The sequence below is a fragment of the Meriones unguiculatus genome, chromosome 9 (assembly GCF_030254825.1).
Source record: "Meriones unguiculatus strain TT.TT164.6M chromosome 9, Bangor_MerUng_6.1, whole genome shotgun sequence".
NCBI lineage: Eukaryota > Metazoa > Chordata > Mammalia > Rodentia > Muridae > Meriones > Meriones unguiculatus.
In genome coordinates this window covers 39,167,508-39,181,067 of record NC_083357.1, presented here as the reverse complement: position 1 = coordinate 39,181,067, position 13,560 = coordinate 39,167,508, and the positions used below count along the sequence as shown (strand labels likewise).

At 39.4% G+C, this 13,560-nt stretch overlaps 1 protein-coding gene across 10 annotated transcripts in view; it reads right to left on the bottom strand.

Annotated features, from left to right (window-relative positions):
- The window catches only part of Spidr (scaffold protein involved in DNA repair), a 261,442-nt gene that overhangs the window by 232,192 nt on the left and 15,690 nt on the right, over positions 1-13,560 (bottom strand). For 4 of the 10 annotated variants that reach the window (XM_060391053.1, XM_060391055.1, XM_060391058.1 and 1 more), the window contains exons 2-3: positions 8,057-8,212; positions 7,428-7,494 (exon numbers count right to left, since the gene is read on the bottom strand). In XM_060391053.1, coding sequence (XP_060247036.1) covers positions 7,428-7,494; positions 8,057-8,212 — 223 coding nt within the window. Of the gene's footprint in view, positions 1-7,338; positions 7,384-7,427; positions 7,495-8,056; positions 8,213-13,560 lie in introns of those variants that run through there. The other 6 variants (XM_060391054.1, XM_060391057.1, XM_060391059.1 and 3 more) reach the window with 4 other exon arrangements.

Sequence of the window (13,560 nt, the reverse complement as noted above, 5' to 3'; positions counted from 1 at the left end):
AGAGATGGGGAAGGACACTTCATACTCATCAAGGGAAAATTCCACCAAGAAGACATCACAATCCTGAACATCTATGCCCCAAATACAAGGGCACCCACATTTGTGAAAGAAACATTGATAAAACTTAAACCACATATAGATCCACACACACTAATAGTGGGAGACTTTAACACCCCACTCTCAACAAAGGACAGGTCAACAAAACAGAAATTAAACAAAGAAACAATATCTCTGACAGAGATCATGAATCAAATGGACGTAACAGACATTTACAGAACCTTACACCCAAACACAAAACAATTTACCTTCTTCTCAGCACCTCATGGAACCTTCTCCAATATAGACCACATAGGTGGTCACAAAGCAAGCCTCAACAAATACAGGAAGATTGAAATAATCCCTTGTATCCTGTCAGATCACCATGGAATAAAGCTGGACCTCAGTAACAACACAAATAGCAAAAAGCCTACACATACATGGAAACTGAACAACTTGCTACTAAAAGACAGCTGGGTCAGGGAAGAAATAAAGAAAGAAATTAAAATCTTCCTAGAACTCAATGAAAATGAAGACACAACATACCCGAACTTGTGGGACACAATGAAAGCAGTGCTAAGAGGAAAGTTCATAGCACTAAGTGCCTTCAAGAAGAAATTTGAGACAGCGCATTCAAGCAACTTAATGGCTCACCTAAAAACCCTAGAAAAAGAAGAAGCAGACACACCAAGAAGGAGCAGACGGCTGGAAATAATCAAACTCAGGGCTGAAATCAATCAATTAGAAACAAATAAACCAATTCAAATAATCAATGAAACCAAGAGCTGGTTCTTTGAGAAAATCAACGAGATAGACGAACCCTTAGCCAAGCTAACTAAAAGGCAGCGAGACACCATCCAAATCAACAAAATCAGAAATGAAAAGGGGGACATAACTACAGACACTGAGGAAATCCAAGCAATCATTACGACTTACTTCAAAAGTCTATACGAAACGAAATTTGAAAATTTAAATGAAATGGACAATTTTCTTGATCGATTCCACTTACCAAAGCTAAATCAGGACCAGGTAAATCAATTAAATAGTCCTATATCCCCCAAGGAAATAGAAGCAGTCATCGAAAGTCTCCCATCCAAAAAAAGCCCAGGACCTGATGGTTTCAGCACAGAATTCTACCAGACATTCAAAAAAGAGCTAACTCTAGTTCTCTTCAAACTATTCCACAAAATTGAAACAGAAGCAACATTACCAAACTCATTCTATGAAGCCACAGTCAACTTGGTACCTAAACCTCACAAAGACTCAACAAAGAAAGAGAATTTCAGGCCAATCTCCCTTATGAACATTGATGCAAAAATACTGAACAAAATACTCGCAAACCGAATACAAGAACACATCAAAGATATCATCCACCATGACCAAGTAGGCTTCATCCCAGGTATGCAGGGATGGTTCAATATATAGAAATCCATCAATGTAATCCACCATATTAACAAATTGAAAGAAAAAAACCACATGATAATCTCCCTAGATGCTGAAAAAACATTTGACAAAATCCAACATCCATTCATGTTTAAAGTATTGGAGAGATCAGGGATACAAGGCACATATCTAAACATAGTAAAGGCGATATACAGCAAACCTATAGCCAACATCAAACTGAACAGAGAGAAACTTAAAGCAATCCCACTGAAATCAGGGACAAGACAAGGCTGCCCACTCTCTCCATATCTCTTCAACATAGTTCTGGAAGTCCTTGCTAGAGCAATAAGACAGTTGAAGGAGATCAAGGGGATACAAATTGGAAAGGAAGAAGTCAAATTATCACTATTTGCAGATGATATGATAGTATATGTGAGTGACCCCAAAAGCTCTACCAGGGAACTACTACAGCTGATAAACACCTTCAGCAAAGTGGCCGGATACAAAATTAACTCAAAAAAATCAGTAGCCCTCCTGTATACAAAAGACAAAAGGGCTGAGAAAGAAATTAGGGAAACAACACCCTTCACAATAGCCACAAATGACATAAGGTACCTCGGAGTAACCCTAACCAAGGAAGTCAAAGACTTGTATGAAAAAAATTTCAAATCTCTGAAGAAAGAACTAGAAGAAGATATGAGAAGATGGAAAGATCTCCCATGCTCATGGCTTGGCAGGATTAACATAGTAAAAATGGCTATCTTACCAAAAGCAATCTACAGATTCAATGCAATGCCCATCAAATTACCAACACAATTCTTTACAGACCTGAAAAGAAAAATTCTCAACTTCATATGGAATAACAAGAAACCCAGAATTGCTAAAACAATCCTCTACAATAAAAGATCTTCTAGAGGTATCTCCATCCCTGATCTTAAGTTGTACTATAGAGCAACAGTTTTAAAAACTGCATGGTACTGGCATAGAAACAGAATGGTGGATCAATGGAACCGAACAGAGGACCCAGAAATAAACCCACACACTTATGGACACCTGATCTTTGACAAAGACGCCAAAACCATACAATGGAAAAAAGATAGCACCTTCAACAAATGGTGCTGGTCCAACTGGATGTCTACATGTAGAAAAATGAAAATAGATCCATACTTATCACCCTGCACAAAACTGAAGTCCAAGTGGATCAAAGACCTCAACATAAAACCAGACACATTAAATCGGCTTGAAATAAAAGTAGGGAAGACCCTAGAACTCATTGGTACAGGGGAAAAGTTCCTGAACAGAAGTCCAACAGCACAGGCTCTAAGAGCAACAATCAATAAATGGGACCTCATGAAACTGAAAAGCTTCTGCAAAGCAAAGGACACCATCATCAAAACAAAGCGACCTCCTACAGATTGGGAAAGAATCTTCACCAACCCTTTATCTGACAGAGGACTCATATCAAGTATATATAAAGAACTAAAGAAGCTGAAAAGCAGCAAACCAAGTAACCCACTTAAAAAATGGGGAACAGAGCTAAACAGAGAATTCTCTGTAGAGGAATACCAAATGGCAGAGAAGCACTTAAAGAAATGCTCAACCTCACTAGCCATTAGGGAAATGCAAATCAAAACAACCCTGAGATTTCACCTTACACCCATGAGAATGGCCAAGATCAAAAACTCAAGTGCCAACACATGCTGGAGAGGTTGTGGAGAAAGAGGAACCCTTCTCCACTACTGGTGGGAATGTAAACTGGTACAACCACTCTGGAAATCAATCTGGCGTTTTCTCAGACAACTAGGAATAGTGCTTCCCCAAGATCCAGCCATACCACTCCTAGGCATATATCCAAAAGAGGCTCAAGCACACAAAAAGGAAATTTGTTCAACCATGTTTGTAGCAGCTTTATTTGTAATAGCCAGAAGCTGGAAACAACCCAGATGCCCCTCAACTGAAGAATGGATGCAGAAATTGTGGTACATATACACAATGGAATATTACTCAGCAATGAAAAATAAGGAAATCATGAAATTTGCAGGTAAATGGTGGGATCTGGAAAGGATCATCCTGAGTGAGTTGTCCCAGAAGCAAAAAGATACACATGGTATATACTCACTCATATAGACATACAACATAGGACAAACCTACTAAAACCTGTGCATCTAAATAAACTAAGCAAGAGAGAGGACCCTAACTAAAATGTCCAATCCCCATCCGGAAAGGCAAAGAGGATGGACATCAGAAGAAGAAGAAAACAGGAAACAGCCTAGGAACCTACCACAGAGGGCCTCTGAAAGCCTCTGCCCTACAGACTATCAAAGCAGATGCTAAGCCTGATGGGCAACTGTTGGGCAGAGTGAATGGAATTTTATGTAAGAACTGGGAAATAGTAAGAGCTGGAGAGGACAGGGTCTCCACAAGGAGAGCAACAGAACAAGAAAATTTGAACACAGGGAACTTCCCAGAGACTCATACTCCAACCAAGGACTATTCATGGAGATAACCCAGAACCCCTGCACAGATGTAGCCCAGGGCAGTTCAGAGTCCAATTGGGTTACATAGTAATGTGAAGAGGGGCTGCCTCTGACATGAACTGACTGGCCTGCTCTTTAGTCACCTCCTCCTGAGGAGGAGCAGCCTTACCAGGCCATAGTAGAGGACAATGCAGCCACTTTTGATGTGAACTGATGGACTAAGATCAGAAAGGAGAGGAGAACCTCCCCTATCAGTGGACTTGGGGAGTGGCATGCATGCAGAGGGAGGAGGGAGGGTGGGATTGGGAGGGGAGGGAGGGGCTTATGGGGGGATGCAGAATGAATAAAGTGTAATTGATGAAAAATTTTAAAAAAAAAGGGAAAAAATAATTTAAGAACCTTAAATGACTTCCAAAAGTGGAGGAAAACATGGAGTTAGTCAATTTACATGTGCTGCAAATCTGTCTAAACAATTGTCTAGCTATATTTTAGGTAACTGGACTGGAGAATTCGATACTACGATGGAGCAGCTGAGAGTGGCCATTGTCATGGTAAATTCTACCAGAGTGGACGCAGGACTAGCCACAGGATTATCATCATGGATTGCTGCAGCCATGAATCATCTGAAGGAATGGGCGGGCATGGGAGCGTTAGCAGGCCTTCTGGTGTTGGTCACCTTGGTTTGCCTGTGGTATATATGCAAGATTAGAGTCTCACAACAGCGTAATGCAGCCATGACCATTCAGGCCTTTACAGCCATTGAAGCAGGACAGTCTCCCCAAGCATGGTTGGCTACCATAAAAAGCCAAAATGTTATGCTCAGGATGCGAGGCTAAGCACTGCACTCAGGGTCAGCCTCTTTCGACCCAGAGAAGAGCATGTCTGATTGCATGCGGGTTGATGCCCCAGGTCCCGCCTCTGAGAAAAAGGTATCGGATGGGTCTGATGCTCTTTGGGTGGATGACACCTAAATGAACATCGGTACAAAGTCCCAATTTATTTCTAATATCAGAGATCAGACCTCTACTCTTGCCTGATGAGTCCAAAACAAAAAGGGGGAACTGTAGAGAGCTGCGTAATGTTGCGCCTGAAAGATGGAGCTGGTTTCCGCCTTCCACCTTCCTGATGGTGAGTGCTCTCTGTCACAAACAACTCCACATTTGGCTAAGGCTGAGGATCTGGCTTGCTTCCATGTATGTGGACCTATCTGCATTGCCCATGTGGCATGCTGAGGTTGGCTACCCAGAGGCTATTTAAAGTGGGCTGCCTTTACCCAGGGTCAGATGATTGTTCAAGGTTCCTGAATAAACTGCATTGAAAAAAAAAAAAAAAAAAAAAAAAAACTCTCAACAAAAACAGTCCCCTCAAGAATTTAGTCTAAAATCCACCTTTCACTCAGGAGAACCAACCCCATATTAACATTACAGAGCTCAAAATAGTTGATTCTCTAGATGTTTTGTTGCAGAAGATAACATCAATCCTTAATTTTTGTGAGCAGAATTTTCTCGTATTTGTAGTTAGAAAACACCCATATAGTTATCAAGCAAAAATTACAGTTTGTAGCAGTGGTTCCTACAGTATAAGTCATATGTTTATTTTCCTTATGAAAATGTTTTCTAGTACTAGAATTCAAACCAGAGCATTTGCTTCTTCATTTATTCATTATTTCCCTAAAGTTCTAAACCTGAGCTATTATACTAGATCATTGGTTCTCCATCTTCTTAAATGCTGTATCCTTTTAATACAGATCTTCATGTTGTGGTGACTCCTATCCATAAAATTATTTTCATTGCTACTTCATAACTGTGATTTGTTAGTTATGAGTCATAACATAAATATCTGTGTTTTCCAATAGTCTTAGGTAACTCCATTTGGCCCAAAATGGGTTATGATCCACAGGTTGAGAACTACTGTATTAGATTCTATTATTAAAGTAAACCCAGTAAGGGGTATAGGTAGCAGAAAATGTGGGAGTGTCAAAGCAATGACTGGCCCAGCCTGAGACCCATGCCACAAGAGGGAGCATACCCCTGACACTGCCTAGAAGACTAGGAACTGGAGGCCAGATAGCCCAGAGACAAACACACCTGGAAAAAAAAAAAATCCTAATGCTATTCTGCTATGCAGAGACCCATACCAAATATTGGGCAAAACTCACTGAATCGTGAAGAGAAAGAGGGGGAGGAAGGATTGTAGGAGCCAGAGAGATCAAGGACATGACTAGAAAACCCACAGAATCAACTAACCTGGGCTTATAGGGTCTCACAGAGACTGAACTGACAGTCAGGGAGTTTACATGGGTTTGACCTATGCTCTCCGCAAATGTTATGGTTGTAGAGCTTGGTCTTCTTGTGAACACCTAACATTGAGCACAGGGGCTTTTTCTAACACTTTTGACTGCTTTTGGGACCCTTTTTCTCCTACTGGGTTGCCTCAACCACCCTTAATATGAGGGGAGGTGCCTAGTTTTATTGCAACTTGACATGTTTGGCTGATATCCCTGGGAGGCCTATAGTTATAAATTAAATTTACTATTGTTGAATCTTTCAGTTAAGCCACAGTTATTCCTAAACAGCTGTATCACCAAATCACCACACAGAGACTAGGATTTATTTAATTAACCTAGAACACATGCTGAGCAAGTTACTCCATCCTAAATCTCCAAGCCTGCAGTTTCCTACCATTCAGATTTCACCCATTACACTTGCTTTTAGTCATATCTGAGAACCAGTTCATTTCTCCATGTGGTTTCCAGACCACTCCAGCAGATTCTCCTCCTCCTCTCCTCTCTTCCTGCTTCCTTCCTCCTCCTCCCACTCCAGACCAGGATGTCCCACCCTATCCTCTCCATTGCTCAACATTGTCGCTAGTTGTTTTAACTGACAATTTAGAGAACAAATGGTGGCATGTTCACACAAACTTGAGACAGGTGATGCTTAAGGATAAGCATCACAATGCAATGTCCTGATTAAAATCATATAGTGGGGGAGAAAAATCAGCATTTGAATGAACAAGGTAAATTGTATACATTCCAAAAGAACATTATATCAACAGAGGCCTGTCCTCTTCTGAAGGGAAACTGAGGGAAGGGAGGGGTCAGAAAAAAAAGGAGGGAGGAGACTTGGGATTTAATGTAGTCGAGATGTAATATATGAAATAATAAATAAAAGTTGTTTTTTTTTAAGTAAACTCAGTAAAAACAACCAACATGTTAAATGGTCACCAGCAGGAGCAAATGGGTAGATAGTGATAAATATGAAAGATGAATTCTCAAAAAACACCTTTTTCCTTCCTTTTAACCCTGAATATACAAACTATTCAAACTGTATAACTGACATTTTAAAAGGATGAAAATAAACCACAGAAAAATAGCCTTAAGCTCATCTGTAAATAAATCAACATGTTAGGGGTTGGGAATTTAGTTAGGTGGTAGAAGGCTTACCTACAAATCTAAGGGCTCCAAAGTTTGTGTCTCCAAAGCCAGAAGCTAAAAAAATAAAAAATAAGAAATAATCAACAAAGCATTGTTACCTTTCTTTGGTCTTGGAGATAATTCGACATGTTTTTCGGTAACAGCTGTCTTTTCACTTGTTAATGGCTGTGTGCAAAATAATAATAAAAATAATTTCACTTATATGACTCACGTGAATAAAGGCTAACCACCAATAGTATTTTGTAAAATGTACTAAATTATACCCTCTCTGACATATTCCTATGCTTTTTAAAAATAGTCACCAATTGAATGTTCCCAAAACATGTAGTCCTTGTAGATACAAAAATTTATTCTCATCTTTTTCTGGACTCTAAATTAAGCTGTTGAAACATTTCACATAGTAGTCAATGTTAATGTCTTCTCATATATATGACCTTACTACATGTAACTATATTATCTTTAGTTTATAACAGTATTCCTCTATAATTTACACCATACATAAAAATTAATTGCAATCAGACTGACAAAAGACTCTGAATATACAAATATTTTATAAGTATATTCCTTACAAGGAGTATTACATTCATACCTGACAGCATTCTCAGTGTACATTCTTCAGGAAAAGTAGTGCTCTGAAAAGTAAGAGAATTCCAAAGAAACTAGCTACAACAGTCTAGATACCCAGGACCTTCTACATTCAGGAAAAACAATTTTATAGCTCTATTACCACGAACTCAGAAGCGTTCTGAAATCCTTCTCCACACTTGAGCCATGCTTTAGAGAGAGAGAGCGCTGTTTCCACTGTTTTGAAATGTGCTCTTTTCAACTGTTGTGACCTTTCTTCTAGAAAGGATGAGTGCTCCGCACACCAATTCCTTTTCCTCTGCAGAAGTGATTTAAAAAGAAAAGAAAAGAAAAGAAAAAAGAAACTTTGTTACAATATAATTAGCAATTTAGAAGCCAGGAATGGTGACAGGATAAGGATAGCATTTATACGCCTCTGGATCTTCATATGGAGAGAGCAACTAGATATCAAAACTGAAACCTCACTGATAACTAATCAACAAACTTCAAAGAGTGAGGACAAACCAGCACCAACATAAACTCTTATATGTACCCATATCTGAGGGGAAGAAGCCAAGAAAGCTGGAGGAAATAACCCTTCCCTTTTCTACACCCATTGATCAATAGGAAGTACACTTACACTGAAACCTATTCCAAACTAAGCAAAGACTCTCACTTAGAAAGTAGAACCCACTTAACAACAGAGAGGTGACAGAGACCAAAAAAAAAAAAAAGGCTAGTAGGGCAAAGCACAAAGCAGTACCAGGAGGCATCTACATAACAGAAAATGAGTGTCCTTGTTTCTATATCCATAGGAGAGTTCATAAAAACTATTCTATAAAAATAAACAACAAAGAAGTATCAAAGATACATGCCACACATATTGTTGAGGGGAAAGAATAAAAAAAGAGAATAATATTCCTATACACAATGAAAACAGATCAAGGACAAACCACACAAATTAAATGGAAAGCCAGACTTGAAGTTTTTATCATACAGCCTTTTTCACTGCTTGGTGAGAGTTACCCTGAGATATTTTATATTATTTGAGGATATTGTGAAAGATGTTGTTTCTCTGATTTCTTTCTCAGTCAATTTGTTATTTGTACATAGGCGGGCTACTGATTTTTATTGTTGTTAAGCTTGTATCCAGCTACTTTGCTAAATGTGTTTATCAGATGTAGGCATTCCCTAAAGGAATTTTTAGCATCACTTCGTATAATATCATATGATCTGCAAATAACAATATTTTGACTTCTTTCTTTTCAATTTGTATCCCCTTTATCTCCTTCCTTTGTCTTATTGCTCTAGCTAGGACTTGAACTACTACATTAAATAGATACAGAGAAAATGGACAACCTTGTCTTGTTCCTGATTTTAGTGAAATTGCCTTGAGTTTCTCTCCATTAAATTTGATGTTAGTAATAAAATTTGATATAGTAATAAAAAACTGAATGGTACTGGCATAAAAAACAGACAAGTTAATAAACGGAATCAAACTTAAGACCTTGACATAAATTCACAAACCTATGTACACCTGATTTTTTTTATAAAGAAGCAAGAAACACACACTAGAAAAAAGAAAGCATCTTTAATAAATGGTGCTGCCAAACTTCATGTCTGGACACATAGCAGGATACAAATAGATCCAAATTTATCACCCTGCACAAAACTGAAGTCCAAGTGGATCAAGGACCTCAACATAAAACCAGATACATTAAATCTAATAGAAGACAAAATCAACAAGATAAATAAACCCTTAGCCAAACTAACTAAAAGGCAAAGAGACACTATCCATATTAACAAAATCAGAAATGAAAAGGGGGACACAACAACAGACACTGAGGAAATCCAAACAATCGTTAGGACTTACTTCAAAAGTCTATACACCACAAAATTTGAAAATCTAAATGAACTTTCTTGATCGATTTCACTTACTAAAGCTGGACCAAGACCAGGTAAATCAATTAAATAGTCCTGTATCCCCTAAGGAAATAGAAGCCTGGAACTCATTGGCACAGGAGACAAGTTCCTGAATAGAACACCAACAGCACAGGCTCGAAGAGTAACAATCAATAAATGGGACCTCATGAAACTTTCTGAAAAGCTTCTGTAAAGCAAAGGACACTGTCATCAGAACAAAACGACTGCCTACAAATTGGGAAAGGATCTTCACCAACCCTGTATCTGACAGAGGGCTGGTACCAGTAAATATAAAGAACTCAAGAGATTAAAAAGGAACAAACCAAGTAATCCAATTTAAAAATGGGATACAAAGCTAAACAGAAAATCCTCAATAGAGGAATATAGAATGGCAGAGAAACACTTAAAGAAATGTTCAACATCCTTAGTCAACAGGGAAATGCAAATCAAAACAACTCTGAGATTTCACCTTACACCCATCAGAATGGCTAAGATGAAAAACTCAAGGGACAACACATGCTGGAGAGGATGTGGAGAAAGGGGAACCCTCCTCCACTGCTGGTGGGAATGTAAACTCATACAACCACTCTGGAAATCAACCTGGCGCTTTCTCAGACAACTAGGAATAGCACTTCCTCAAGATCCAGCCATACCACTCCTAGGCATATATCCAAAAGAGGCTCAAGTACACAAGAAAGACATTTGCTCAACCATGTTTGTAGCAGCTTTATTTGTAATAGCCAGAAGTTGGAAACAGCCCAGATGCCCCTCAACTGAAGAATGGATGCAGAAATTGTGGTACATCTACACAATGGAGTATTACTCTGCAATGAAAAATAAGGAAATCATGAAATTTGCAGGTAAATGGTGGGACTTGGAAAGGATCATCCTTAGGAAGGTATCCCAGAAGCAGAACGACACACAGGGTATATACTCACCCATAAGTGGATATTAGACATATAATATAGGATAAACATACTAAAATCTGTACACCTAAGGAAGCTAATAGGAAGGAGAACTCTGGCTAAGATGCTCAATCCCTATTCAGAAAGGCAAAGAGGATGGACATCAGAAGAGGGAGATAAGCTGGGATAGAGTTAATAAAATATAACTAATAATAAAAAGAGAAAAAAAAATGAAGAGGGAGATAACAGGGAACAGGACAATAGCCTACCACAGAGGACCTCTGAAAGACTCTACCCTGTAGAGTATTGAGGCAGATGCTGAGACTCATAGCCAAACTTTGGGTAGAGTGCAAGGAATCTTATGAAAGAAGGGAGAGATAGTAAGACCTGGAGGAGACAGGAGTTCCACAAGGAGAGCAACAGATCCAAAAAGTCTGGGCACAGGGGTCTTTTCTGAGACTGATACTCCAGCCAAGGACCACTCATGAAGATGGCCTGGAACCCATGCACAGAGGTAGCCCATGGCAGTTCAGTGTCCAAGCGGGTTCATAGTAATAAGGACAGGGACTGTCTCTGACAGGAACTGGTTGGCCTGTTCTTTGATCACCTCCCCCTGAGGGGGGAGCAGCCTTACCAGGCCACAAAGGAAGACAATGCAGCCACTCCTGGTGAGATCTGATAGACTAGGATCAGAGGGAAGGGGAGGAAGACCTCCTTTATCAGTGGACTGGGAGAGGGACACCAGTAAGGAAGAGTGAGGGTGGGATTGTGAGGGGAGGAAGGAGGGGGGTACAGGGGGGATACAAAGTGAATAAACTGTAATTAATAAAAATTAAAATAATTTTTAAAAAAGATACAACAACTAAACAAAAAAAAAATCTAATAGAAGAGAAAGTGAGGAAGAGCCTTGAATGTACTAGCACAGTAGATAACTTTCTGAACAGAACATCAACAGCACAGGCACTAAGATTAACAATTAATAAATGAGACCTTGTGAAACTGCAAAGTTCTTGTAAGGCAAAGAACACCATGAATTAGATAGAGGCAGCCTACAGAATGGGAAAAGATTTTTACAAACTCCACATCTGGTAGTGGGCTAATATCCAAAATATATAAAGAACTCAAGAAATAGATAACAAATAAAACTAAATAATCCAATTTTTAAAAAGGGTACAGATCTAAACAGAGAATTCTCAATAGAGGAATCTCAAATTTTTTTAAGTGAGAAACATTTAATGTTCAACATCCTTAGCCAACAGAGAAATGCAAGTCAAAACTATGGTGGTTCCTCAGTAATTTAGGAATCAATCTACCTCAAGACCTAGCGATACCTCTCTTGGGCATATGCAGAAAGGACACTCTATCCTCCTACAAGGACACTTGCTTAGTATGTTCATTATGGCTTTATCCATAAGAGCCAGAAACTAGAAACAACCGAATGTTCCTTAACCAAAGAATGGATTTAAAAATGTGGTACATTTACAGAGTGTAGTATTACTCAGTTGTTTTAAATATATATCATGAAATTTGGAGGCAAATGGGTAGACCTAGAAAAAAAATCATCCTGAGTGAGGTATGGTATATATTCACTCATAACTAGCTATTAGCTATTAAGTACATGATAATCAAGCTACAATCCACAGACCCTGAAGTTAGGGATAAAGTAATGCTCTAAGGGGAATGCATGGACCTCTCAGGGAAAAGGAGAAAGAATAAATTTTGTGGGTAAACTGGGAGTGGATAGGAACAGGTCTGGGAGGGATCAGATGGGTGGGAATAGGGCTAGAATTTGGGACCACTGGGGGAGTGGTATGGAAACCTTGTGCAGTGGAAATTTCCTGGAAACTAGGAGACCCTACTGAGGTAGTCAGACCCAAAGTTCGTTCAAGTACACAAAAGGGATACTTGCTCAACCATGTTTATAGCAGCTTTATTTGTAATAGCCAGAACCTGGAAACAACCCAGATGTCCATCAATGGAGGAATGGGTACAGAAATTGTGGTATTTTTACACAATGGAATACTACTCAGCAATCAAAAAGGAAGAAATCATGAAATTTGCAGGCAAATGGTGGGATCTAGAAAAGATCATTCTGAGTGAAATATCCCAGAAGGAGAAAGACAAACATGGGATATACTCACTTATATAGACCTATAAGATATGATAAACATAATGAAATCTATACACCTAAAAAAGATAATCAATTGAGCGGACATGGGGTAAGATGATCAATCCTCGTTTAGAAAGACAGACGGGATGTGCATTGAATGTATGACAGGAGTCTACTGAGCGCATCTGAAAGACTCTAACTAGCAGTGTTTTCAAAGCAAAGACTCATGACCAAACCTTTGGCAGAGTACAGGGAATCATAAGAAAGAAGGGGAGTTAGTCTGATGGGGAAAGGATAGGAGCTCCACAAGGACCAAATATATCTGGGCACAGGGTCTTTTCTGAGACTGACATTCACACAAGGACCATGTATGGATATAACCTAGAACCTCCACTCAGATGTAGCCTGTGGTAGCTCAATTGGTTTCCCAAAGTGAGAGGAACAAGGACTATTTCTAACAGGAACTCAGTGACTGGCTCTTTGGTCTCCCCACCCCCGAAGGGAGGAGCAGTCCTGTTAGGCCACAGAGGAGGGCTTTGCAGCCAGTCCTAAAGATACCTGATAAAACAGGATCAGATGAATAGGGAGGAGGTCCCCCCCTATCAGTGGACTTGGAAAGGGGCACGGTGGAGACGAGGGAGGGAGGGAGGGACTGGGAGGGAATGAGGGATCGGGACACAGCTGGGATACAGAGTTAATAAAATGTAACTGATAAAAAAATCAAATAAA